Below are 23,458 nucleotides of genomic sequence, written 5' to 3'. Positions count from 1 at the left end.
TGCAACCTCCACTTCCCGGGTTCAAGAGATTCTCCTGCCTTAGCCTCCTGAGTAGCTGGGACTACAGGCACGTGCCACCACGCCCAGCTAATTTTTATATTTTTAGTAGAGATGGGGTTTCACCATGTTGGCCAGGATGGTCTGGATCTCTTGACCTTGTGATCTGCCCGCCCCAGCCTCCCAAAGTGCTGGGATTACAGGTATGAGCCACCGCGCCCGGCCTGCTTTCAATTTTATCTCACTTAACCCCCAGGTATCGGGCCCCTAGTAGATCCCAAGGACTATGCAGGCACTTTGACAAAATTCTGCTCTCTTTTCTCACCCTTATCCTAGTTCTGAAGGAGTCTTGTACCCCTTGGGCAAAGAGAAGAGCAACAGACTGGGAGTCTGGGGCTCTGGATTCAAGTTCTGCCTATGAATCGAGTCAACAAATGGCCCTGAACATGCCTCTTGGCCTCCAGGCCTCCATCTCTGCTGTGCAATGATTTGGACCAGAGGGGACCTCTCAAGGCTGTGAGGGAAAGGAAGGGTCAGAGGAGGTTGGCCTTGCAGAGACCAGGCTGGGCAGAGCTGCAGAGAGAGACTCAGACCTGGTGCCAAGGGGCTGAGAGCAAGCCCCACAGGCAGAGCCTGGAGGGACCGTGGAAAACAGCCCTGGCTGTGTTTACCATGGGAGCTGGTCTCGCCCGCGCACGTAAGGAGCGGAGCTAGTCTGGCGGGGGCGTTGCTGGCTTGTCCCCAGGAACGGGGCTGCATGTATGTGTGTGGGCAGGCATGGCTGGGCACCTGTGGGTGCTGACTGTAGTCAGGAGAGCTGGCACTTGTCCCCGCGTGCACTGCCTGTGTGACCCAGAGCACATCTCCTAACCTCTCTGGCCTCAGTTTCCTCTTTTGTTGACCCTGGGAAAGGAGATTCTCATTCATTTGGTTCATTATTTCATTCATTCAACAAACATTCTTCCAGGTTTGTGGCAGATTCTCAGAGCCAGGCACTGGGAAGACAAAGATGGCTATGGAGCGGCTCTGGGCCCATCAGAGAGGGGCCCACAAACTCCTGCAACAGCCAGGAGAGCTCCCTGCTCATGCCCCGTCACGCAGGGCCACGTGCAATGGAGCACAGGGGAGGCTGTGGCTAACTCTCTGGTCTGCGGGGCTCACAGCAGGCTGCCTGGGCAAGGTCACACCTGTACCTTGAAGGATGGACAGGAGGTCATGGGGTGACCAAAGCAACCTGCCAGAGGAAGTGGCCAGTGCACAGGTCCTGGCACAAAAGACCCATCTTGTGACACACACGCAATGAAGCTTGTATGCCCCTGAATTACAATCACTGTTTATGTGCCCTGCACCATTTCCTGAGCACTGTGAAGGGTAAAGATTGCCAGATGCATCTTCCCATGCCCAACCAGGGCATGGGCATTGGCATACAGGAAAAGCCAGGGGGTGTCTTCTTGGGTAGTGTCTGTGGATGGAGGGAGGGAGGAAAGGAGGGGCTGTTCCAGTCAGGCAGGGGCATGCAAGGGACACGCCCACACTCCCATAGGAAGCAGAGACAGGGCCACCTCTGGGACTCTACCTCTGGGACTCCCGGAGCCAGGAAGGCGGCCTCGTACTCAGCCAGTGCCATGTCGTTGAGCATGTTCTGCGCCAGCTCGGAGAGCAGGAGGTTCCCCAGCCCATGTCTGTGCAGCTCCTGCAGCAGATGGGTGATCAGGCGGTTCCTCTCCCGGCACTTCTGGACCAGGGAAGCTATCTTGGCCTGAAAGGGAGGGAGGCCATGGATGCAGAGCTCCCACCGGGGCTGCATGGCTGAGCTGGGGGGCTGGGGGCTGGAGGGTCAGCTGAGGCCCCTACTCACCATCCCCAGCTCTGCCTCAGCTCAGCGGAGCAGCCTCCACCCTGCGACGCCTTCCTGCCCGCAGAAGCCAGGCTGCTTTCGGAGCAGACGGCCACACACCCCCGGGGGCTCCACACCGCCCTTTCCATGGGGTCTAGGCTCAAGGCAGCAGGGGTTAAGAGCGTGGATTTGGGCCCCACCACGGACCAGCTCTGTGAGCAAGCTCCCCTCTGCACCTCGACTTGCCTATCTGTACAATGAGGATTGTCATGGACACCAGGATAAAAGGAGACGGCGCAGGCAGACACCTACCGAGTGTCGTGTTTCTATCCTTATCTCACATTTCGATAGCACTTTATAAGGGATTACGGCCTCCATTTAAAGAAATGCTCCACAGCAAATGATGGCAATGAGAGCCGGGAGGAGAGAAGCCTCGCACTGCAGGAGCCTCACGGTCCACTCTGCACCTTCCCAGCTACCACGTCTGCAGGGGCACGGCAGGAATTATGACGATTTTTATTTTACAAGCGCCAAGCTCAGATAGACATGGAAATGTGGGGTGGGAAATAACTTTCGGAACTGTGTGGCTCATGTTTCTGACTTGACGGCTGACGACACTGAGGCCCCAGAGGGAGGATGACGCTGCAGGTCAGCGGGAGTCCAGGGCGTAACCAGGTTCTGCTGATGCCCAGCCCAGGGCACCTCCCTCTCCACTCTGCCCTGAGGCCAGAGAGAAAGAGCAGAGCCCCCAGCTTCTCCCCAGATCCAGGCCCATGTTCAAGATGAAATGTGTTACCTTGACCAAATACTGTGTCCTGCTAGCAAAGCATATATTAAACCCCATGGGTGAGTAATGACATTTCCAGGAATTGATCTTAAACATAAATGTCTAGATACGTGGAGAAAACCTTTCTGAGAAAACCTGTACATTGGCCAGGTACGGTGGCTCATGCCTGTAATCCCAGCACTTTCGGAGGCCAAGCAGGGGTGGATCACCTGAGGTCAGGAGTTCGAGACCACCCTGGCCAACATAGTGAAACCCTGTCTCTACTAAAAACAGAAAAATTAGCGGAGTGTGGTGGCACACGCCTGTAATCCCAGCTACTTGGGAGGCTGAGACAGGAGAATCACTGGAACCCGGGAGGCAGAGGTTACAGTTAGCCAACATCGCACCATTGCACTCCAGCCTGGGCGACAGAGTGACACTCCATCTCGAAAAACAAAAAAAAAGTACATCACAGTGTTTGTATACAATTAATGATACAAAAGAGACAGCGATAGAAAGGAAGGGGCTTGAGCACAGAGCACAGGGGTGGTGATTTTATGGACCAAGGCCTCTCGCACTTCACCCCAGCATGAATAGTGCAGCCTCAAAGGCTGGGACCCACCTCCTAGGTCGCCCCATCAAGTGGGAATAGCAGGAGGCAAACGTACAGGCATCGTAGGCTCTCAAACACATGGGAAACGTACTGGAGGAAAAGACATGGAAATGCCATGTGCAAGCAGGGGCTGCTGCTTTCTGTCTCCTTCATTCTTCTTTGCAGTTTTTTTGTTTTGTTTTATTTTGTTTTGTTTTGAGTCAAGGTCTCACTCTGTTGCCCAAGCTGGAGAGCAGTGACATGATCTCGGCTCACTGCAGCCTTGACCTCCTGGGTTCAAGCAGTCCTCCCTGCTCAGCCCTCCCAAGTAACTGGGACTATAGACGCATGCCACCACACCTGGCTAATTTTTGTATTTTCTGTAGAGATGGGATTTTGCCATGTTGCCCAGGTGGGTCTCAAACTCCTGAGCTCAAGCAATCCACCCGCCTCAGCCTCCCAAAGTGCTGGGATTACAGGTGTGAGCCACCTTGCCTGGCCCTATCCAGACTTTTATACAGTACAGGTGGATTACATGTCTAATAGGAAAAATACTAAACTCTCTTTTGTTTTGAAAGAGGCATTTCATATTGATTTTATGAACATATTACCTTCAGGGGAGTCACTGCCAACTTTGCTTCATGTTGCTTTTTCTGAAGTTCTTCAAGCTGAAATAAAAGCGACATTTTTTTGACAACACTTGCACCATCACTTACCACTGTCCAGAGCTTCCCCAGGCAAGCCGGGCTCAGAACAGCTGGCAGTTGCCTGCCCTCTTTACCCTTATGGGGACTCAGTGCCGGGAACAGGGGCCTTTCCCACCACCTGCCTGGCAGGATCAGGGGAGGACAGATGTTCTGAATACTCAAGAATCAGCTCGGCCGGGCGCAGTGGCCCACGCCTGTAATCCCAGCACTTTGGGAGGCCGAGGTGGGCGGATCACGAGGTCAGGAGATCGAGACCATCCTGGCTAACACGGTGAAACCCCATCTCTACTAAAAAAAATACAAAAAAACCAAATTAGCCAGGCGTGGTGGTGGGCGCCTGTAGTCCCAGCTACTCAGGAGGCTGAGGCAGGAGAACAGCGTAAACCCGGGAGGCGGAGCTTGCAGTGAGCTGAGATTGCGCCACTGTGCTCCAGCCTGGGCGACAGAGCGAGGCTCTGTCTTGGAAAAAAAAAAAAAAAAAAAAAAAAAAAAGAATCAGCTCTGCCCAGCTGCAGTGGCTGGGGCCAGCTCCAAGCCCTCTTCTGAGTCTCCAAGCAGCCCGGCAGTTTTCTGGTCTTGTGATAAACATACAAGTTCCTGAGCCAGACAGCAGGGGTCCTAATCCCGGCTCAGCCCGTCGCTGGAACTGAGATCTTGTGCAAGACACTCTCTCTGCCTCAGTCTTCTCATCTGTGAAGGGGGCTCATATGAGTGCCACCCGCTGGTGAGAACTGTAGTGAGGATTCAGTGAACCCATTCATGTAAAGTGCTTAGATCAAGCCCTGGCACCTGTCAGTGATCAATAAACTAATGTTACTATTAGGCGCAGATGAAAGCTGGACACAGATTATTTGAGACTGCTCCCCGTGGAGGGGGTTCCTATCCCCTTCCCTCAGATCTGGGCTGGCCTGAGATACCTTGACACATAGAACGCAGTGGAAGTGGCCCTGGGGCCTTTGTGGGCCCGGCCTTGAAGAGGACTGGCAGCTTCCACTTTGGGTCTCTTCTGTTTCTGAGCCAGGATTTAAGAATTCCAAGTGCCCACTGGGGAGACCATGAGACATGACAGAAAAAAGGGAAGGCACCAGTGGGGGCTGCCTTCCGCCACCCTGCAGAGGGGCCAGGACGTGAGTGAGGCTGCCGGGGACTCCCCCAGCCGAGCCTGGCATCCAGCTGGATACCACTGAGTCATGCCCACTGATCTCCTGGAGGGCGGAACAGCCTAGCCGAGTCCTGTCTGAATTCTGGACCCGTAAGATACAACAAAACAGGTGTTGTGTGAGTTCTTCTAACTCTCTCAGTCCCTTTGCAGTCAGTTAAAAAAATCAAATAAAAAGCCACAAACCTCTTCCTCACTCCCAACCTCTTCTAACCAACATACCCATATGGATCAGAACGTGTGTATATGAAATTATACTGTGCAAAAGGTCTTGCATCTTGCTTCATAATTAAATAATATGCAATATTTTAAAAGAATGAGATCAGTTTGTATGTGATACAAAAATTTTGATGTTATTTTCATATTAACACATAGAAACTGACCTCATTCTTTTAAAATCTTGCATGTTATTTAATTACAAAGTCAAAACAAAATTGATTTAACCAGTTCCTTATTTATGGAAATTTATATTAGTTCTGTTTCTTTGTTTTACAAACAAGATTTCAATGAATATTTCCATATATCTGTTTTGGCACACCATTCCTAATATATTCAAAGAGTAAAATTCCAGCTTTAAGCAGACTGTCTTATATTCAAAAGGCACTCAATCATATATGCAGGCTTGGATTAAACCTTCTGTCTGCTTCAGTTTAGGAAATAACATAAATATGCCACAGTGAGATAAGTGTTGGGCATTTGCAATCAAAAAGTGAACGAGAAGAAATTAAAAAGATAACCTACAGAATTGGAGGAAATATTTGCAAATCATATATCTAATAAAGGACTTCTATCTAGAACATAAATGGAACTCTCACAACTCAACAAAAAGAGAGTCAATTAACCCTATTAGAAAAATGGGAAGAATCTGAATAAACTCTTCTTCAAATAAGACATACAGATGACCCACAAGCACATGAAAAGATGTTCCACATTATTAGTCATCAGAAAATACAGCTCAAAACCAATGAGAGACAATCTCCCACTAACTATGATGTCTATGATAAAAAAGACAGCTAGTAGCAAATGTTAGTGAGGATGAGAAGTTGGAACCTTCCTACACTTCTGGTGAGAACAAAATGAAGTGATCAGAGACACTCTTCCTCTTTAAAGCAACTGCAATTGAGATGTTCAGAAATTACATTACAAAAATTTCATCATAAAACTGAGAACTACAAAAAAAAGAATCATAGGGAAATTCTCCACCTGCAAAATAGACTAACTGAAATTAAGAACTAAAGTGAGTTTAAGAGCAAATTAGATTCATCCAAAGAGTACTATTTAGCTGGAAGAGAGATTTGAAGGAAATATTGAAACCGAGCAGAAAGAAAAAAGAATGAAAATAATTTAAAGTATACTTAAAGTCTAATTCATGTGTAACTGAAGTTTCCACACACACCCCCTCCCCACAGGCCAGTGACAGATAAGAGAAAAAAGCAATACTAGCTCTTGTGTTGGTTGAAGACACGGTGAACGAGACACACTCATTTATTGCTGGTGGCATGGAAGTGGATACCACTACTTTGGAAAGCAATTTGTGATATATAGCTAAGAATCAACAATATTGCCACCTTTGGAGCCAGTAGTCCCAGTTCTCTGAACTGTTATATATAAACAGTTATGTGTAAGTTCATAGAAATAGCTCTAGATGCAACAATTGGGGAATAGTTAAGGAAACCACATCCACCTAATAGATTCCTACACAAACAATCATAGACAAACAATCATAGATTACTACACAGTCAAATAATCATACGTATAAGGACTATGCAGCAACATGGGAAAATGAACATAAAACCCTACATATAACACGCTTTGATCTCACAAAGAACACATGGGAGAAGAGTTAGAAATTATACTGTAATGCTGAGGCTGTATTTTTCATCCATTGACTTGCCCAAAAATTGTAAAGTTGCTAACATTTGGGATAACAAGTTATGGGCAAATGAGTAGACTCATTTCTTCTTGGTGGGAGTATAAATGATGCTATCATTTTGGAGGGTTACTTGCCATTACCTATCACAGTTAATGATTTATATATCCTTTCTTTTGCTAGAAATTTGCCATTTAGATATACAGCAGAAGTATATGCCGAGAGAGAGAAAAATGTTCATTGGAGCTGTGTTTGTAATGCAAAGAAATGGAAACAACTTGAATTTCCACAAACAGAAAAATTGATTAAATAAGTTATGATTTGGCCTCATGATGACATAATACACACAATTTTAAAGGAATGAAGTCACTTTGCATGTGTTGATATGAAAATACCACAAGATTCTTAATTAAATGAGAAAATGAAGATGCAGCATAGTTTTGTACAGTATAATTTCGAACATGTACACATACACACACATTCAGAAAGTGGGTAGATAGAGTTGAAAAAATGTTGGAAGTCAGAAAATGTTGAGGTTGAGGAGAAGGAAAGCTTTTATATTTTAGATGATTAAGATTTGCAGACAGTTGTAAGAAATAATACAGAGAGCCTTCTTGTACATGTTTTTTAGAGACAGGGTCTTGCTCTGTCGCCTGGGCTGGAGTGCACCTTGTACATTTTGCCCAGTTTCCCCCAGTGGGAATATTTTGCAAAACTATAGTGTCATGTCACAACCAGGAATTGAAATGGCCACAATTCACTGATCTTTTTCAGATCTCTCCAGTTTTACACGTGTGCATCTGCGTGTTAAGTTCCGTGCAATTCTGGTACCTGTATAGGTTTCCATCTGCACCACTGTGTCGTAGTCACACCCACTTCCCTCCGACAGAGGAAGGGCTTTGACTTTTATTTATATGACACTGTAAGCCTGCTTGACTTTTTAAAGAAACCACATATGTGCATTTTTAAAATTTAACAGGGAAGCAATCATAGAGCCTGTGTTTTTTGTTTTTGTTTTTTCCTGGTACTGTCTTATACTTTAAAAATCCAGTACCTGCTCCCAACTGGCTGGGTCAGGGAGACCTCAGCAAATCCTTGTTCACTCCCAAAACGCCCAGGGGTGTGGGAGCCCTGGCTGACAAGAGGAGAAAGAAAGCACTTCCCACACCTTGGCCTGGAGCTCCTCCTGGAGGCGGGTGGCCTCATCCAGAGACGCCTGGTGGGCAGCACCCTGGTCCCTGAGCTGGCACTGCAGGGTCAGCACCCGGTGATGGAGCTGCTGGGCACGCAGCCTGGGATCCTCCTCAGTAACCTCGGCCTCTGAGTCCCGGAGCTGCGGAAATCACAGATTTGAATGAAATGTTTAGGTTATCTTCCAAGCAATTTGCCTTAGCCAACAAACTGTACCTGTTTCCCCACCCCTTAGTTTTTTTTTTCTTGCTTACATTTCTCTTATAGTAAGTTTTAGAAGGTAGCGGAAATCACTCCCAATCCGATTATCCTGCAGAACCTTTGTTATCCATAGATTTTCTGCAGACTTCCTGCTAAGCCCCTCGACATGTGTATGTATAGGAGTGGGTGGTTCTGCTTGGTTTCTGGAGGAGGGCGTTGGGGAGGGCCTGGAGAGTCCCAGAATAACAGCCTGGAATATTAGCTTCAAAAATATGTGCAGTGGGGTGGCATTCCAGAATCTGCTGTAATAGATGCCAGTCACTGTTATACTGAAACAGTGTGAAGAGTGAAATTGAATGTTCCAATCAAATTATGAGATGCTTATTATGCTAAAGCATAATATATTTATATGAAACAGAAGATACTATATCTCCCATAGGCACTTTTCTTAAATGAATACACAATTGCCTGTCACTCTTCTTGGATCTAACGTGAGATTAGTGGGTTTCATTCAGATGCCAAAGGGAATTTCTGGGAGGAAGGACAGTGAGAGGGAACAGGCTGGCTTTGCATTGTGGGAAGTGTGGCAAAATGGGAGAGGTGCTACTGCCCCCAAATGGTTTTGAAGTCTAAATTCTTATTTTTTTAAATAACTCACATACATACATAGACACAAGCATACATAAACATACATACTAACACATATTTTTCTATATACAATTTAAAATATAATATATTTCTTTTGTTTTCTGCTTTTCTCCCTTAACACCGTGTCCTGGGCGTTTTTCCATATTACCAAATAATGTTGAAAATGCTGTTATTAGTGTATACGCAGCCTCCTGTGGCTGTGCTGAACACTCGGATTATTCTAACATCTTGCTGTTATAATTGGAACTGTGACAAAGGCCCTTGTACCTAAATACTTGGTCATACCTCTGATGCTTTCCCTGAGATCATTAGGGGGTATTTCTGGGTCAACAACGTGAGTGTCTTTTTTTTTTTCGATGGAGTTTCGCTTTTGTTGTCCAGGCTGGAGAGCAATGGCATGATCTTAGCTCACCACAACCTCCGCCTCCCAGGTTCAAGCGATTCTCCTGCCTCAGCCTCCTAAGTAGCTGGGATTACAGATATGTGCCACCACACCTGGCTAATTTTGTACTTTTAATAGAGATGGGGTTTCTCCATGTTAGTCAGGCTGGTCTCGAACTCCTGACCTCAGGTGATCCACCCGCCTCAGCCTCCCAAAGTGCTATGATTACAGGTATGAGCCACCACGCCTGGCCCGACATGAGCATCTTTAAGCTCTTGGTTCATGCTACTAAGGCAGACTTAGAAGGGAACAGCACTGCTAAAAGTTCCGTTTGTGAAGATTTAGGAGCCTAGAAACTCAAACACTTCTCAAACACCCTTCCCCCTTGTGATGGCAGTTCCCTTTTCCTTTAAGGCAGCTTCCCTGGGAATTGTAAGGCCCCCAAAACTCATCCCGACCTAGCAGGGGTAGGTAGGAGGGGGAACCCAAGCTACCCTGCTTGGGAAAAAGAGACAAGGGAGAAGAGGAGGAGAAGGAAGAATTCAGGTGACTCTAGGGCTGCTGGGGCATCTCTCATAATAAAATATACAATAGCAGAAGATTTTTTTTTTTTAAATTAATAGAAATATACACCACATGGGCCTGAGATGCATAGGCTGGGCCCTGTTAAGAACAGATGGGTGCTCCGAATGGTCCCGTAAAATTCAGCTTCAAGACTTCAAAACAACTTGGCCTTTCTGGGAAGTACGTTGCCTCCTCTACCTCCCTCCTCTGGCAGTGACTTGGACCAGAGCTTTGTCCCATGGGTCCTCAGAGAGCACCCAAGTTTCCTCTAAAGAGAATGGCTGTGCGGGTGGGGCCAGCCTGCTGTCCCATGGGACCACCCCACACAGCAGCCCTGTGAGCTGCCCAGAGAGTCTCCTGCTGTCTAGCAGACATCATGAGCACATGTGCAGGGTGTACGCTGGCCTGAGGTGGGCGGTGGTGACACTGCCCTCCAGGAGCTCAGGCTGGTGTGCAGAATGACAGGCGGATAGTTCAACATTCAATACAGCCTGATAAAGGGAAGCCAGGAGGCTGTGACGACCTGAAGGGGGCACTGAACAGAGACATCATCCAGTTGGGGGGTGGCAACTGTACAACAACCACATTCTGGGTTGGGGGGACAGTACAAATTTGTAGCATTTGCCAGTTTCCATAGTGTGGATATTCCCACCATGACTGACTGCAAGCTACCAAAATGGTATTACTGAAGGCAGAGTTGGGAGGAGACACACATGAGTTGGGAGGAGACACACATGAGTTGGCTCTGACTTGTCTCTACACAGAACCCAGCCTGGGGGTGGGGGAAAGCTTTCTGGAGGAGAGGCCCCCCAACAGGAGACCTAGAGGAGAAAGCCGGGTGCAGGGAAGGGTGGATGAAGAAGGTGAAGAATGAGGGCAGAGGTGGCAGCATGGAGTGTGGAGGCTGGGGGTATAAGCAGCAACAGTGGAAGCTCCCGAGGGTCTCAGGGGCCAGAGCACTGCTCACTGTAGGAAGTTTGGATCTCATGCCCAGTGCAGTAGGAAGCCACAGAGGGTTTTAGGTCAAAGAGTAACACATCAGGTGTTGGTGACTTCCAGTCCATCACCAAGTCCCATGGACTCCAGCTCCAGTTTTCACTCCAAATTCCTCAACCCCAGTGTCACCTCTTGGCTATCCAGCCACCAGCTCCTCTCAACTGTTCTCCTTCAATCCACCCAGACCATCATTCTCAGAGGAGACAGATCTTTTCACAGTATAAACTGGGTCACATCATTCTGCTTGAAACCCTCTGATGGCTTCCTACCTCATCTAGAAAAGATCCAAACAAGAGCCTGCAAGCCTTCTGCAACCTGCCTTGTGACAGCTTCTCCAACCTCATCTCACACTACACCCCTCCTTGCCATTGGAATCCAGCCATGCTGGCTATTTTCTGTTTTTCCAATAAGCCAGCCTCCGTCCTGCCTCAAGGCCTGGCCACTCGCTTTTCTCCCTACCTGGAATGCTCTTCCTCACTGCTCTTTTCTAACCTTCAAAATCTCAGCTCAACATTCAACTCCTCAGGTTTTCACATTCCTATTCACTGGTACTGGACAACTATAAAATCTGGGGAGAATATATACAAGTAATGCTTTGCAGGCATTGGAAAATGACTGGTGCAGGGCCACAATCCTTAAGAAAAAGCCTGCACAACAAGGTAGGCTCCACATTTTCCCTGGGGTTCTCTCTGAAACATTTTCCAAACAATAGTCCTGAAAATAGAGCCCAAGCTGAAAGTGGTAGTCCTGCTAGATGGAGAAATAGAGCTTGGAGTTTAAGGATGCTAAGACTGCTGGCGTTTGTGGGACAAAGTAACAGGGAAGAGATAGCTACAGAGAATAAAAGTCCAAATACTGTCCTAGAAATGCCCCTTGGGTCCTTGGCTGAATCATAAGCTATGTGACACAGTAGAAGACTCTAAGCCTTGCAAAGAACAGCAGCTTGGAGGTTAATTGGTGAAGAGATGTCACAGGTCACACACTTCTGAGAAGATGGTAGAGTTCTGGCAAAGCCAAAATGGAGAGCACTTGGTGAATGCTGTGAAACTCAGCTGATATCACAGAGAGGTCATGCCCTAAGAGCAAGGGCCTCACCTTAGGAGTAATATCAAGCCCTACTAGGTCTGAGGGCAAAACTTAAATAGGCCTACACAAGAATAAGATGATCTGCTGATCATGCAACTATCTGCCAGAATAAAATTCACTCAACATTCTTTGAAGAAAGACAATAATCAGGAATCTTCATAAAATATTATACACAATGTCCAACATAAAAGTTTTTGAAATTCCTAGACATGAAGAAGCAGAAAAATGTGACTGTTCACCAATAAACAAAATAGTCAATAGGAGCAGGCAAAGAGATGATCCAAATATTGGTGTTAGCAGCAAAAACAAAACAAAACAAAACAAAACCCCTCAAGGTCTTCAAAATAATTATGATCTATATATTTTTTAAAACATAGGAAAAATAAAGAAAATGGATGTACAGATGGACTATTTCAACAGAGAACCAGAATCTCATTTTAAAAGAATAAAATTGATAATCTAGAACTGCAAAATACAATAAATGAAATTAAGAACTCATTGAATAGATTTAACAGAAGATGGGACACGGTGGAAATACAGGATTAGTGAACTAAAAGAGAGGTCAATAGAAAATCCAAACAGAAACACACATTTTTTAAAACTGATACAGGATTTTTGAAAGATGTGAAATAAAGCCAAAAAGTCTGAATTTCTAGGAGAGGAAAGAAAAATAGAACAGAATGAAATATTTGAAGAAATAATGATCAAGAATTTTCTAAGTCTGACAGAAAAGACATAAATACACAAGTTCAAGAAGCTAAAAAAAAACCAAAAAAATAAAAACAAGCAGGACAAAAACAAATAAAACCATATCTAGGCACATTATAGTGAAACTGCCAAAACTCAAAGATAAATAGGAAATTATAAAAGCAGTCAGAGATAAAACAACACATTTATTTCAGGGGGAGTGAGGGAGAAAAACAATGACAATTATGATGGATTTCTGGACAGAAACTATGAGAGGCAGAAGACAATGGAATGAGTTCTTTAAAGAGCCAAAAGAGCAAAATACCTGGCTACCTAAAATTCAGAATCCAATGGGATGAAAAAAAATTTAATGAAGGTTAAAAAATTGTTTTCATAAAAAGAAATATGAGAAAATTAATCACCAGAAAATTCTCACTACAAAAAATCCCACAGTTCTTAAGGCAAAAGGAAATCAGAGCCACAGAAGACTCGGAAAGAATGAACAGCACAAGAACATGTAACGATATGGGTAAATGAAAAAGATATGATTGCTTAAAATAACAGTGACTTATAAGATTTATTCTATCTAGGAGTAATATATAACAAAAATAAATAATAAAAAGTAAAAAGAGATTAAATGAAGTTAAACTATTGAAAAATTTTTGTATTAATTGGGACATGGTAAAAAAACTAATTTAAAGTAAATTTAAATAATTACTAGATACATTTTTGAAATGCCGAGGGTAACAACTAAAAGAATAATACTAAAACATAAGCTAATGGAGAAGAAAAATAAATAACAAAATATAATTAATACCAAAAACAAAGGGAGGAAAGAAAGAATAAAAGAAAACAGAATAGATGAGACAAATAGAAAAAATAGTAAATAAATAAAATAAATTGGCTGGGCACAGTGGCTCACACCTATAATCCCAGCACTTTGGGTGGCTGAGGCCAGTGGATCACCTGAGGTCAGGAGTTTGATACCAGCCTGGCCAACGTGGTGAAACCACACCTCTACTAAAAAATACAAAAATTAGCTGGGCGTGATGGTGGGTGCCAGTAGTCTCAGCTACTTGGGAGGTTGAGGCAGGAGAGTCACTTGAACCCGGGAGGCAAAGGTTGCAGTGGGCTGAGATCACACTACTGCACTCCAGCCTGGGTGACAGAGTGAGACACCGTCTCAAAAATAAATAAATAAATAAAAATGAAAGAACATTATAATGTATAGATTTTTAAATAACATAACTAAAAACAGAAATACACAAATGCACACTCAGAGTGGAAGATTTTAAAACATGTCTTGGTTAATGACAAAACAAACAGACAACATATCAGCAAAGATAGAAGAGATTTGGTTAGGACAATTAACCAGCTTGGCCTAATTGATATACAACAATCAAACAACGTTCATTCTTTACAAGGCCATGTGGGATATACTGTTGGTCATAGACTATAACCCGGTCAATAAAACAAGTCTCAACAAATTTTAGAAGACTAAAATAATATACTGTATACTTTCTGGCAGCAATGAAATAAAATTAGAAATCAAGGACAAATGTATAACTGAAAAACTCCAGAGATGCTTAGAAATTAAGCAACATATTTCTAAATAACCCATGGGTCAAAGAAGAAATCATAATAGAAATTAGAAGCTATTTTAGGTTTGTTGTTGTTGTTGTTGTTGTTGCTTGTTTTTATTTCATCCTCTTGGACTTTAATTCCTAAATCAATAAAATAGGGCTAGCTATAACAATGTCATTTTTTTTTTTTGAGACAGAGTCTCACTCTGTTGCCCAGGCTGGAGTGCAGTGGCACAATCTTGGCTCACTGCAACCTCTGCCTGTCAGGTTCAAGCAATTCTCCTGCCTCAGCCTCCCAAGCAGCTGGGACTACAGGGGCATGCCACCACACCCAGCTAATTTTTGTATTTTTAGTAGAGATGGGGTTTCACCATATTGGCCAGGCTGGCCTTGAACTCCTGACCTCATGATCCGCCCTCCTTGGCCTCTCAAAGTGCTGGGATTATAGGCGTGAGCCACCGCGCCTGGCCCTAACAATGTCATTTTGAGGCAATTTTGAGGAATAAATGATAATATATAAATTTCCTGGCACATAGTAGATAGGCAATACATATTCCTTACCTCTAATCCTTAGAAACTATTTTGAACTGAACAGACTTCATCTCAAAATGTGTGGGATGCTTAGAGAGAAATTTATAGCTTTAATTGCATAGATTGCAAAAGAAGAACAGCTGAAAATCAATGACCTAAGTTTTCAACACAAGAAGCAAGAAAAAGAACAGCAAATTAAATTTAAAAAAAGTGGAAGAAAGAATATAATGAGGCCTGGCACGGTGGCTCACGCCTGTAATCCTAGCACTTTGGGAGGCCTAGGGTGGGCAGATTGCCTGAGCTCAGGAGTTCGAGACCAGCCTGGGCAACATGGGGAAACCCCATCTCTACTAAAATACAAAAAATTAGCCAGGCATGGCAGCATGTGCCTGTGGCCCCAGCTACTTGGGAGGCTGAGGCAGGAGAACTGCTTGACCCTGGGAGGTGGAGGTTACAGTGAGCCGAGATCCCGCCACTGCACTCCAGCCTGGGTGACAGAGTAAGACTCTGTCTCAAAAAAAAAAAAAAAAAAAAAAGGAATACAGTAAAGATCTAAGAAGAAACCAATAAATAAAATACAAACAATAAATAAAATCAATAAAACTAAAAACAGATTCTTTGAAATGATTGATAAAATTGTTGGGGGTGGGGAGGAAAGAGAGAAAAGAAAGAAGGAAGAGAGAGACAAAGAGAGAAAGAGGGAAAAGGAGGCAGGAGGGGGAGAGCAAGAGACAGAAAGATGGAGAGACAGAGAAGGAGACACAGAGAGGGGAAAGGGGAGAGAGAGGGTGGAGCGAGATGGGAGGGAGAAACAGACAGAAGATGGAATGAATGAATGCCAGGGTGTCAACGCTAAATATCCTACACACGGTGAAGTCCACCATAGGAACATTACGAGTGTCTTATCCCAGGACTCCCAACAGTCAAGAACTGTCCACAGGTGAGGAGAGTGACTCAGAGAAGTCTGCGTGTGGCCTAAAAGTCACAGCTCTGCAAGCACAGAGCCGGGTTGGAACCCGGTTTTATCATGCTCTACAGTCCGTTGTTCTTTTCATTGCAACTTTCAAGACCCAATGTACAGAATTAGTACTTGGGCCACTTGAAAAACCCCAGGGTTGGAAAATGCAAGGTGTGATCTTAAAGTGTGAACACCCCCTGGGTGCCCTGCTGGAGTCTAAGAAGAGGGGCAGGCTTGAATCTCCCATGGCAGGTGGGAACAGAGATCCCGGGATCAGAGCACCCAGGTGCGAGTCCCTGTTCCATCCCTCACTGGCTGTGTGACTGCAGTGACTGCATTTCTCTGTTTTCTTTGTACCAACCTCCTCTCATCTGGTAAGTCGGGAGGATGATTGTATCTCCCTCACAGGACTCTGGTGAATTGCATAAGTGAATGGGGTGGCCCCTGGAACAGAGTCATGTGTGATGAGTAAGCAGATATGCAGACCCAACCTACCGTGGGGCCATTGCTCGGGGACCTCAGAGCTTGCCCCTGAGCCACAGAACACCTGGGCCTCTTCTCTTTCTCCAAATGTGCTTCTTTCACTCCTGCTCCACTGACATTTCCTTGCAGGGCATTGGCTACACCAGTGTTTCTCCAGACCAGCGATGGAGGGGGAGAATCAGCACCGCGTCTGGAATTCCCGGTGCCTGTGGAAGGTCCTGTCTGCCCTGCAGCCAGACTCATTTCCTTCTCCAAGGGTGGCCCACAGGCTCTTGAAAGCAGCTGTCCTGTGAGTGGAGTCACCTGCACCTCTTTGTCTACAGCGTGCATCTTGGCTTTTCCCTGGAGGTGCTCCCTTCCCTTCACCAAACGCCCCTGATCCATGCTCCTCTGCAAGGTGACTTCCCTCTCCAAGACATGGACCCTGCGTAGAAGGTGCTCGTTCTCCCTGCTTAAGGCCCGGATCATGTCTTCTATTCCTAGCACGATATCCTTTATCAGCTCTTTATAACTGACGCCAAGCTCCGAGATCAGCCTCTGGAGCTTCCAGTTTTCCAGGGTGACTTGTTCCATCGTGTCTTTGGATTTCCTGATACTCTCAGATGTGGCTTTCTGGAGTTGGCCCAGATTCCCTTTCAGTTTTTCATTTTCCTCTTCAAGCTCCAAAATTTTGCTGTAACTCTTCCCACTGCAGTCTTCAAGGTCAGAGATGGCCTGTAAATATTGGTCCAGTTCTTTCTTTAACTGAGAGATGTCCTCTACCAGCCTGCAGTTATCCCGCTCGAGCCTGGATATTTTTGTCACCTCTCTCTCTCTCTCTCTTTCAAGGGTGCACACTCTTTCATGGAACCTCTCTTGGTCTCTGTGAAGTTTGATGTTGTCGTGTAAAATCTGGCTTCTCTGTTTCTTCAATCCAGAAATGAGCTGACGAAACCTGCTCCTCACTCTCTTGAGGGCACCCCAGGGCTCAGCGGGCCCCGGTGGAGGGTTTGGGCTGCCTTCATCCCGATCAGGCAGTGTCCCTGGGTTACCAGGAACTTTGCTGGTGCCCAGGGCCATGGTCTTTCCTGGCTTATCACCTTCACCACTCTCTTTAGACTTTACTTCTTCGTCAGAACAAATACCCTGATTTCCCCAAACCTGCTGAGAGTGAGCTCTCTCCCCACCACTGTACCACTTCCGAGCAAAGCTCCAGTTCTCTCCCCCGCACTCAGAGGCTGAGCGCTGCCAGCCCCCGCTGCCCGGCTGCAGGGTGGACAGCTGCTGGAAACAAGCCTCCACCTCCTGTGCAAGCTCATTGATTGTGAGTGCACACCTGTCGTGTCCTTTGCTTACAGCCTGTGGATGACCATGACCAGTGGGTTCGCCCCTGTCAGCTGATAAGACAAATCTGGGAAACAGTGGCAAACCTGTCTCTCCCGCGAAGAAAAGCATTTCCTTGCTCTCATGTTTCTGGGAGTCAGGCTCCTCGGGCGCACCCCTGCACCTCGGACTGGATGCTTCTTGATGTGGCACCTCGTCCTCCTCCTCTAGCCCTTCATCCTCCGGGCTTCCTCCTTGCAGAAGCAGAGCATTTCCAAGCCACACCTGGTTTTCCTCCTTGCCCCTAGCTGTCCTCCCAATGGCTCTGCGTCTCCCTGTGACAAGCTGACTGTCTGTTGGCCACGGCTCTATGGTCTCTTGAGCCCTGCAGTAGGTGGCTGGGGGTGCCACTTCCTCCTTCTCTGATGACAGTCCTCCTCGGAGACCCCAGACATATCCTTCCACCCTTTCCCTCCTGTTCAGGGATTCGGGATCCTCCTCTGATACTGAGGCCTCCCCCTGTAGAAGAGGCATCAAAAACTCCTGCCGGGTCCCAGGGCGGCAGGCGGTGGCCTTGGTCTCTGAAGCCCCATTCTGGTCCTGCATGCCATCAGCGGCTCCAGCTCCATTCTCCAAGTTCTGATGGCTTTCCTGACTCAGCTGGTGCTTGTCACCAAGGTTTTTCCCCTTCCTGCCCAAAGTCACCCTTGCCTCCCCCTCTTCAGTTCTCCCCACCAGGCTTCTTCCTCCATTGTTCCAAGTGTCTTTCAGATCCTTGGGGTGTTTTTTTGGAAATCGGTGATTTGAAATGTAGGGGGCCTCGTGGAAGAGGGAGGCACCGCAGCCTCTTGCTTGGTGACAATCCCAGCCGGGGTGTCCTGTGGCTTTAGGAGGAGGCGGGCACCTGGTGGCCAACTCTTCTTGGGTTTGTTGTCCATCTGAGGGAAACTCCTGGAGCAGCAGTGGTCGCCAAGAAGTGGAGTCCCCAGCCGGCCCCCAGAGAGGGAGTGCAGACGTCTGCACCAGGAGAAAGGCCTCTGCAGCCGGGTCAGCTGCTAGATTCTCTGAAATCCAGGCCAGGTCCATGGGGAGGAGTGACTCGTCCAAGCACTCCCCTGGTGGGCAGCCACACACCAGGAGAAGAATCTGTTCATCCAAGCTGGGCTCTACCAGAGGAAGCTATGAATGGAGAGAGAAGATGAGGTGTGAAACAGCCCCTTCCTCCATTCAGCACCCCCACCTCCACTCACCTCCTGGGGTTCTCCGTGTTTCTTCACCAGCTGCACAGGGGACAAGCTCTTTCCCACACAGGACACAGCTGGTACCGCCCTAGGGCCTTTGCACATGCTCTTCGCTCTGCCCAGAATGTCCTTCCCCCAGATGCCCTCATGGCTCACTGCCTGGCTCCATTCACATCTCAACGCAAATGTGACTTCCTTGAAAAGGCCCTCCCTGACCGCCCTCCCCCACTCTCGGGCCATCTACCCCACGTCATCTTCTCCCACAGTACCCTCCATGTCCTCACACCATATTATATATTTCTGTCTATATCATCTAACTCCCCCTATAGCTCTGCCCCGTCCAATCCACTAGTCATGGGCCACATGGAGCTCCTAAAATGTAAAGTAATCAAATCAAGGTTAACGTTCAGTTCTACTGTGGCACTAGCCCCGTGTGGCTCGTGGCTACCGTCTTGGGCAGCGCAGATGCAGACTGTGAGCAGTGCTGCAGAAGGCTCTCATGGATGCAGCTGGTGCAGGCTGTCCACTCCCTGAGGACAGGACTTCATCTTTGTTCAACTCCTGGGCCTAGAACAGTGCTGGGCACATAGGAGGTGTTTCCTCGATATTTTTAATGTATTTTTATCTTCACTTATTCAACGTGTTTATCCAGAGAGGAGGAGCCCAGCTCACAGCAGAGGCCCCGACTGGGCTGAGGGAGGCCTGAGGATGAAATTTGCCTTGAGCTAGGCTCACTGTGAGTCCCCATGGGCTGCTCCCAGACCTGGCAGGCTGCAGGCGGTTCTCAGTGGAGCCCCTAGAATAGCTGGGAGAGGCTCAGCAGGTCTAAGACACAGATGAGAAGGACAGAGGGAGCATCTCAAAGGACAGAGGGACTCTGAGCCTTTGGAGGTTGACATACCAGCAGCAGAGCCCCTTCAGGCAGAGGGGGCTTGAAGGCCAGGAGTGCTGCCCCTGCCTGGAGGGGCCACCGCATCCCTGCTCCCTGAAGCTGCTCCCTGAACAGAGGATGGCAGCACCCCATCCTCTGTTGTCTTTGCCTTTGTCTGCAATGTCCTTCAATCCAGACACCAAGGCACTGTCCCAGCTGCCCACAGAGTAAAGAGCACTTGCCCCAGAAAGGTACAGACCTAGAGACCTGGCTTCCATCCTGGGTGTGACCTTGAGCAAGTTCCTTAACCTGCTGGAGCCTCAGCCACCTCACCTGTCAAATGGAGCACCTCTGTGTTCTAAGACATTTCCCTGGGCTTCAAGGGAAGGGGGCGGTGAGGAGTGAGGCATATGGGGATGTGACGTCCAACAACAAAAATAAGAGATGCATCGTGAGCAGGACGTGAATGAATGAAGAGATGATGGAGGGCCTCTCTATTTAGAACCACACAACCACAGCCGGGCTTGCAGGTCCCAGCACAGCTCTGTTCCTCATGGATGAGAAAATGGAAGTGGAGAAAGGCTACGACTGCCTCAGCCTCAGAGTGAGCCACGGGAGGTGAGCCGGGACACAGGCTCCTGACCCTCAGGGCCAGCATGGGGCAGTGTGGGCCATCGAGCCTGGATCTCGGGGTCCACCTCCAAGCTGGGGGCCTTGGGGAGTCACAGCAGCCCTTGGAGTCTCATCTCCTCTCCAGAGCAGAGGTGGCAGCAATGCCTTGCGGGTGTCAGGAGGTGTCAATGAGATGAAGCTTGTTCCGTGGCAGCCCAGGCCTGGCACCCAGTTAACCCCCTTCCTCCCCACGCCCCATCAAGGTCTCAGGATGTTTCATTTCCTCAAATCTCTCTCAACTACTTCCAGAATGTTCTTCCAGACCTGGAGCTTCTTTACCCCTCTCACCTCCTGCGGGTGGTCACATAGCCTGCACGAGGCAGGGCTGAGGGGACCCAGGGGCACTGCACACATGCGCAGAAAGCCTCCGGCCTCACCTGTTCACGGTTGGATCCCGCCAGGTCTCTGGGGAGCTCGCTTGTGGTCTCTGGGCCTGGAGCCAAAACAGAAGAGGCCTGTCCAGGCCTGATGCAGCTCCAGGTGCAGGGACCCTCCAGGGACGGGCCTGGAAAGCAACAAGACCCTGGGGGTTACAAAACTGCTCCCAGGGGTTCTGCCATGATTGCCTCTAGGGACCACGTCCCCTGGGCTTGGGTAAGATGGCACCGCCCCACCCCCGACTGTTAGCCTCCCAAAGGCAGCCTGATGACCACCAGCACCTCGGTCAGGGGAGGAAGCTGAGGCTCAGAGATGTGAAACCACCAACAGCAGGTGGGCAGAGACCCCAGGGCTCCATGCCACCTCTGCGGCCCACAGACTCCTACATGGGACAAAATCCACCAAACCTTTCTAAGCCTCAGCATCCTCATCTGTCAAACAGGGTATGAGCCTCACCCCAGCTCTGCACAGCTGGCATGAGGATACATCTGACCTGGGTCGACGTGGCAGCTCTGCTCCCCAGAAATGAGATAAAGGGAGAACGCTGGCTGCATCAGTCAGCAGCACCACTGTGCTACACATATGCGGGATAATGCCATCCCTAATAGCCCTTGGGGTTGGAGGGCTGGAAATAAACCACAGATGCCCAGTTGGCTGCCATGGCTGTCAGGCTCTCTGAGTGCAGGGGCTCTGGAAGCCATGGCTGAGGCTGTTATGAGATATTGGCTCAAGCCGGGTGCAGTGGCTCATGCCTGTAATCCCAGCACTCTAGGAGGCTGAGGCAGACGGATCACATAAGGCCAGGAGTTCGCGACCAGCATGGCCAACATGGCAAAACCCTGTCTCTACTAAAAATACAAAAGTTAGCCAGGTATGGTGGTGGGAGCCTGTAATCCCAGCTACTTGGGAGGCTGAGGCAGGAGAATAGCTTGAACCCGGGAGCTTGAGGTTGCAGCAAGCCGAGATCGCACAACTGTACTCCAGCCTAGGTGACAGAGTGAGACTTCATCTCAAAAAAAAAATAAAAATAAACAAATAAACAAAAACGAGAGAGAGATATTGGTTCACATCAGGGACAAGAGGCTTCTAAGCCCCAGCAGCTTCCAGACCTGCCAAGTGCGATTCTCACTGCTTCACACTGGAGGTTTCACCTGGGAAGTAGGGGCACAGGGCGGCTCCTGGCCATCATATGGACATCTGTGAAAGCATGTCCCTGCTGCCAACCTGCTGGCCTGTGAGGCCCCCTGGCTGGCACCCTCCCGAGGGCCAAGGGTGTGAGCCTGTGTTCAGCTGAGCCCGAGCCAAAGGCCCCTGGTGGAAGTTGCGTACTCTGATCCCACCTGCAGCAGCTGTGTGACCCTGAGAGAGGGACCCTATCTCTCTGAGCCTCGATTCTTGTCTGTAGAGAGGGAGGACCACCCCCTCCCCCTGCGTCATTGGGACATGATGAGGAGGAAGCAAGCTAGCCCTTCGGTGGGTGCTGCCCGGGACCCGTCCTCCACGCACCACGGTACCTGCGCACCTGCTGGGGCCCTTTGTCCGGGGGCATCATCGGACCGCTGGGAGCTCTGCCAGTCTTGGCTTCTGCAGGGATCCAGGGCCTCCTCCCTGGGCAGGGGCAGTGAGTCATCCTGAACACAGCCCAGAGGGTCCTGGAGGAAGACAGAGGAAGTCAGGAGCCATCAGTGTCCTGGCTGAAGTGTACACTCCAAGCCCATCCCCAGGGGCCCCTCCCCAGCAGGGAGCTTGAGTCCCTTCCATAGTTGAGGAAACTGAGGCTCAGAGGGCAGAGAGCTCACAGCCTGGCAGCACAGCCCCAGCCTTGTGCTTTTGGTTCACCAGGCCAAACTGCCCCCTCTTGTCACTCGGACTCCTGTCCACAGACAACGAGGGCAGCATTCAGTCCTCGGAGGAGTGTGTCTGTCCAGCCAAGAAGCACCCAGATCCCCTAAAGCAGGGTCATGGACCAGACTGGTACAGTCCGTGGCCTGTTAGGACCTGGGCCGTACGGCAGGAGGTGAGCAGCGGGCGAGCAGGCATTACCACCTGAGCTCCACCTCCTGTCAGGTCAGCAACGGCATTTGATTCTCATAGAAGCGCGAACCCTATTGTGAACTGCGTAAGCGAGGGATCTAGGTTGGGTGCTCCTTATGAAAATCTAACTAATGCCTGATGATCTGAGGTGGAACAGTTTCACCATGAAACTATCCCCCTGCACCCCCTGCCCATGGAAAAAATGTCTTCCATGAAACCAGTCAGTCCCTGGTGCCAAAAAGGTTAAGGACTGCCACCCTAAAGAGCACCAAAGGCTCCCAGCTCCACCTTTCCTGTGCAGGGGTCCAGAGCCTCCTCCCTGGGCGGGGGCAGTGAGTCACCCTGAACACAGTCCAGGGCATCCTGGAAGAAGGCACCCTTCCTGTGCAGAGGTTCTTTCCATGTCCCACCCAGGGAGGAGGGTGTCTGCCCAGGGGGTTTGGACCGTCCTGTCCTTCAACTGTCAATAAGCTCCAAATGTGACTGCCGTTACCTTGGCAGCACCCTGTCCCCTGGACTTCTCCACAGCTTGAAGCTTCCCCAGCTGCCGCCCTGCTGCAGATCAGGATAATTCAGAGGCAGCTCCTTCCCCCCGCTACAGGGTAGAGGTGTGGGACCGGCAAAAAAAAAAAAAAAAAAAAAAAAAAAAAACTCAGCTGTCACCCACCCCCCATGAGGGGCTGGGCACAGGTCTCCTCTGGGTTCCCACAGTCCTGGCTGCT

At 48.5% G+C, this 23,458-nt stretch overlaps 1 protein-coding gene across 3 annotated transcripts in view; it reads right to left on the bottom strand.

Moving 5' to 3' along the window:
• C3H4orf50 (chromosome 3 C4orf50 homolog) overlaps window positions 1-23,458 on the bottom strand; it is a 96,141-nt gene that overhangs the window by 43,629 nt on the left and 29,054 nt on the right. For all 3 annotated transcript variants that reach the window (XR_008502051.1, XM_054484762.1, XM_054484763.1), the window contains 6 exons: window positions 22,225-22,354; window positions 20,702-20,829; window positions 16,251-18,719; window positions 8,097-8,261; window positions 3,804-3,860; window positions 1,574-1,756 (listed from right to left, as the gene is read on the bottom strand). Coding sequence is in view for 2 of the 3 variants with exons in the window: in XM_054484762.1 (XP_054340737.1) it covers window positions 1,574-1,756; window positions 3,804-3,860; window positions 8,097-8,261; window positions 16,251-18,719; window positions 20,702-20,829; window positions 22,225-22,354 (3,132 nt within the window). In the remaining variant the exon portion in view is untranslated. The remainder of the gene's footprint in view (window positions 1-1,573; window positions 1,757-3,803; window positions 3,861-8,096; window positions 8,262-16,250; window positions 18,720-20,701; window positions 20,830-22,224; window positions 22,355-23,458) is intronic.

This window comes from Pongo pygmaeus, chromosome 3, assembly GCF_028885625.2.
Source record: "Pongo pygmaeus isolate AG05252 chromosome 3, NHGRI_mPonPyg2-v2.0_pri, whole genome shotgun sequence".
Taxonomy (NCBI): Eukaryota; Metazoa; Chordata; class Mammalia; order Primates; family Hominidae; genus Pongo; species Pongo pygmaeus.
The sequence above is the reverse complement of the archived record's forward strand: the minus strand, read 5'-3'. Positions and strand labels throughout refer to the sequence as shown.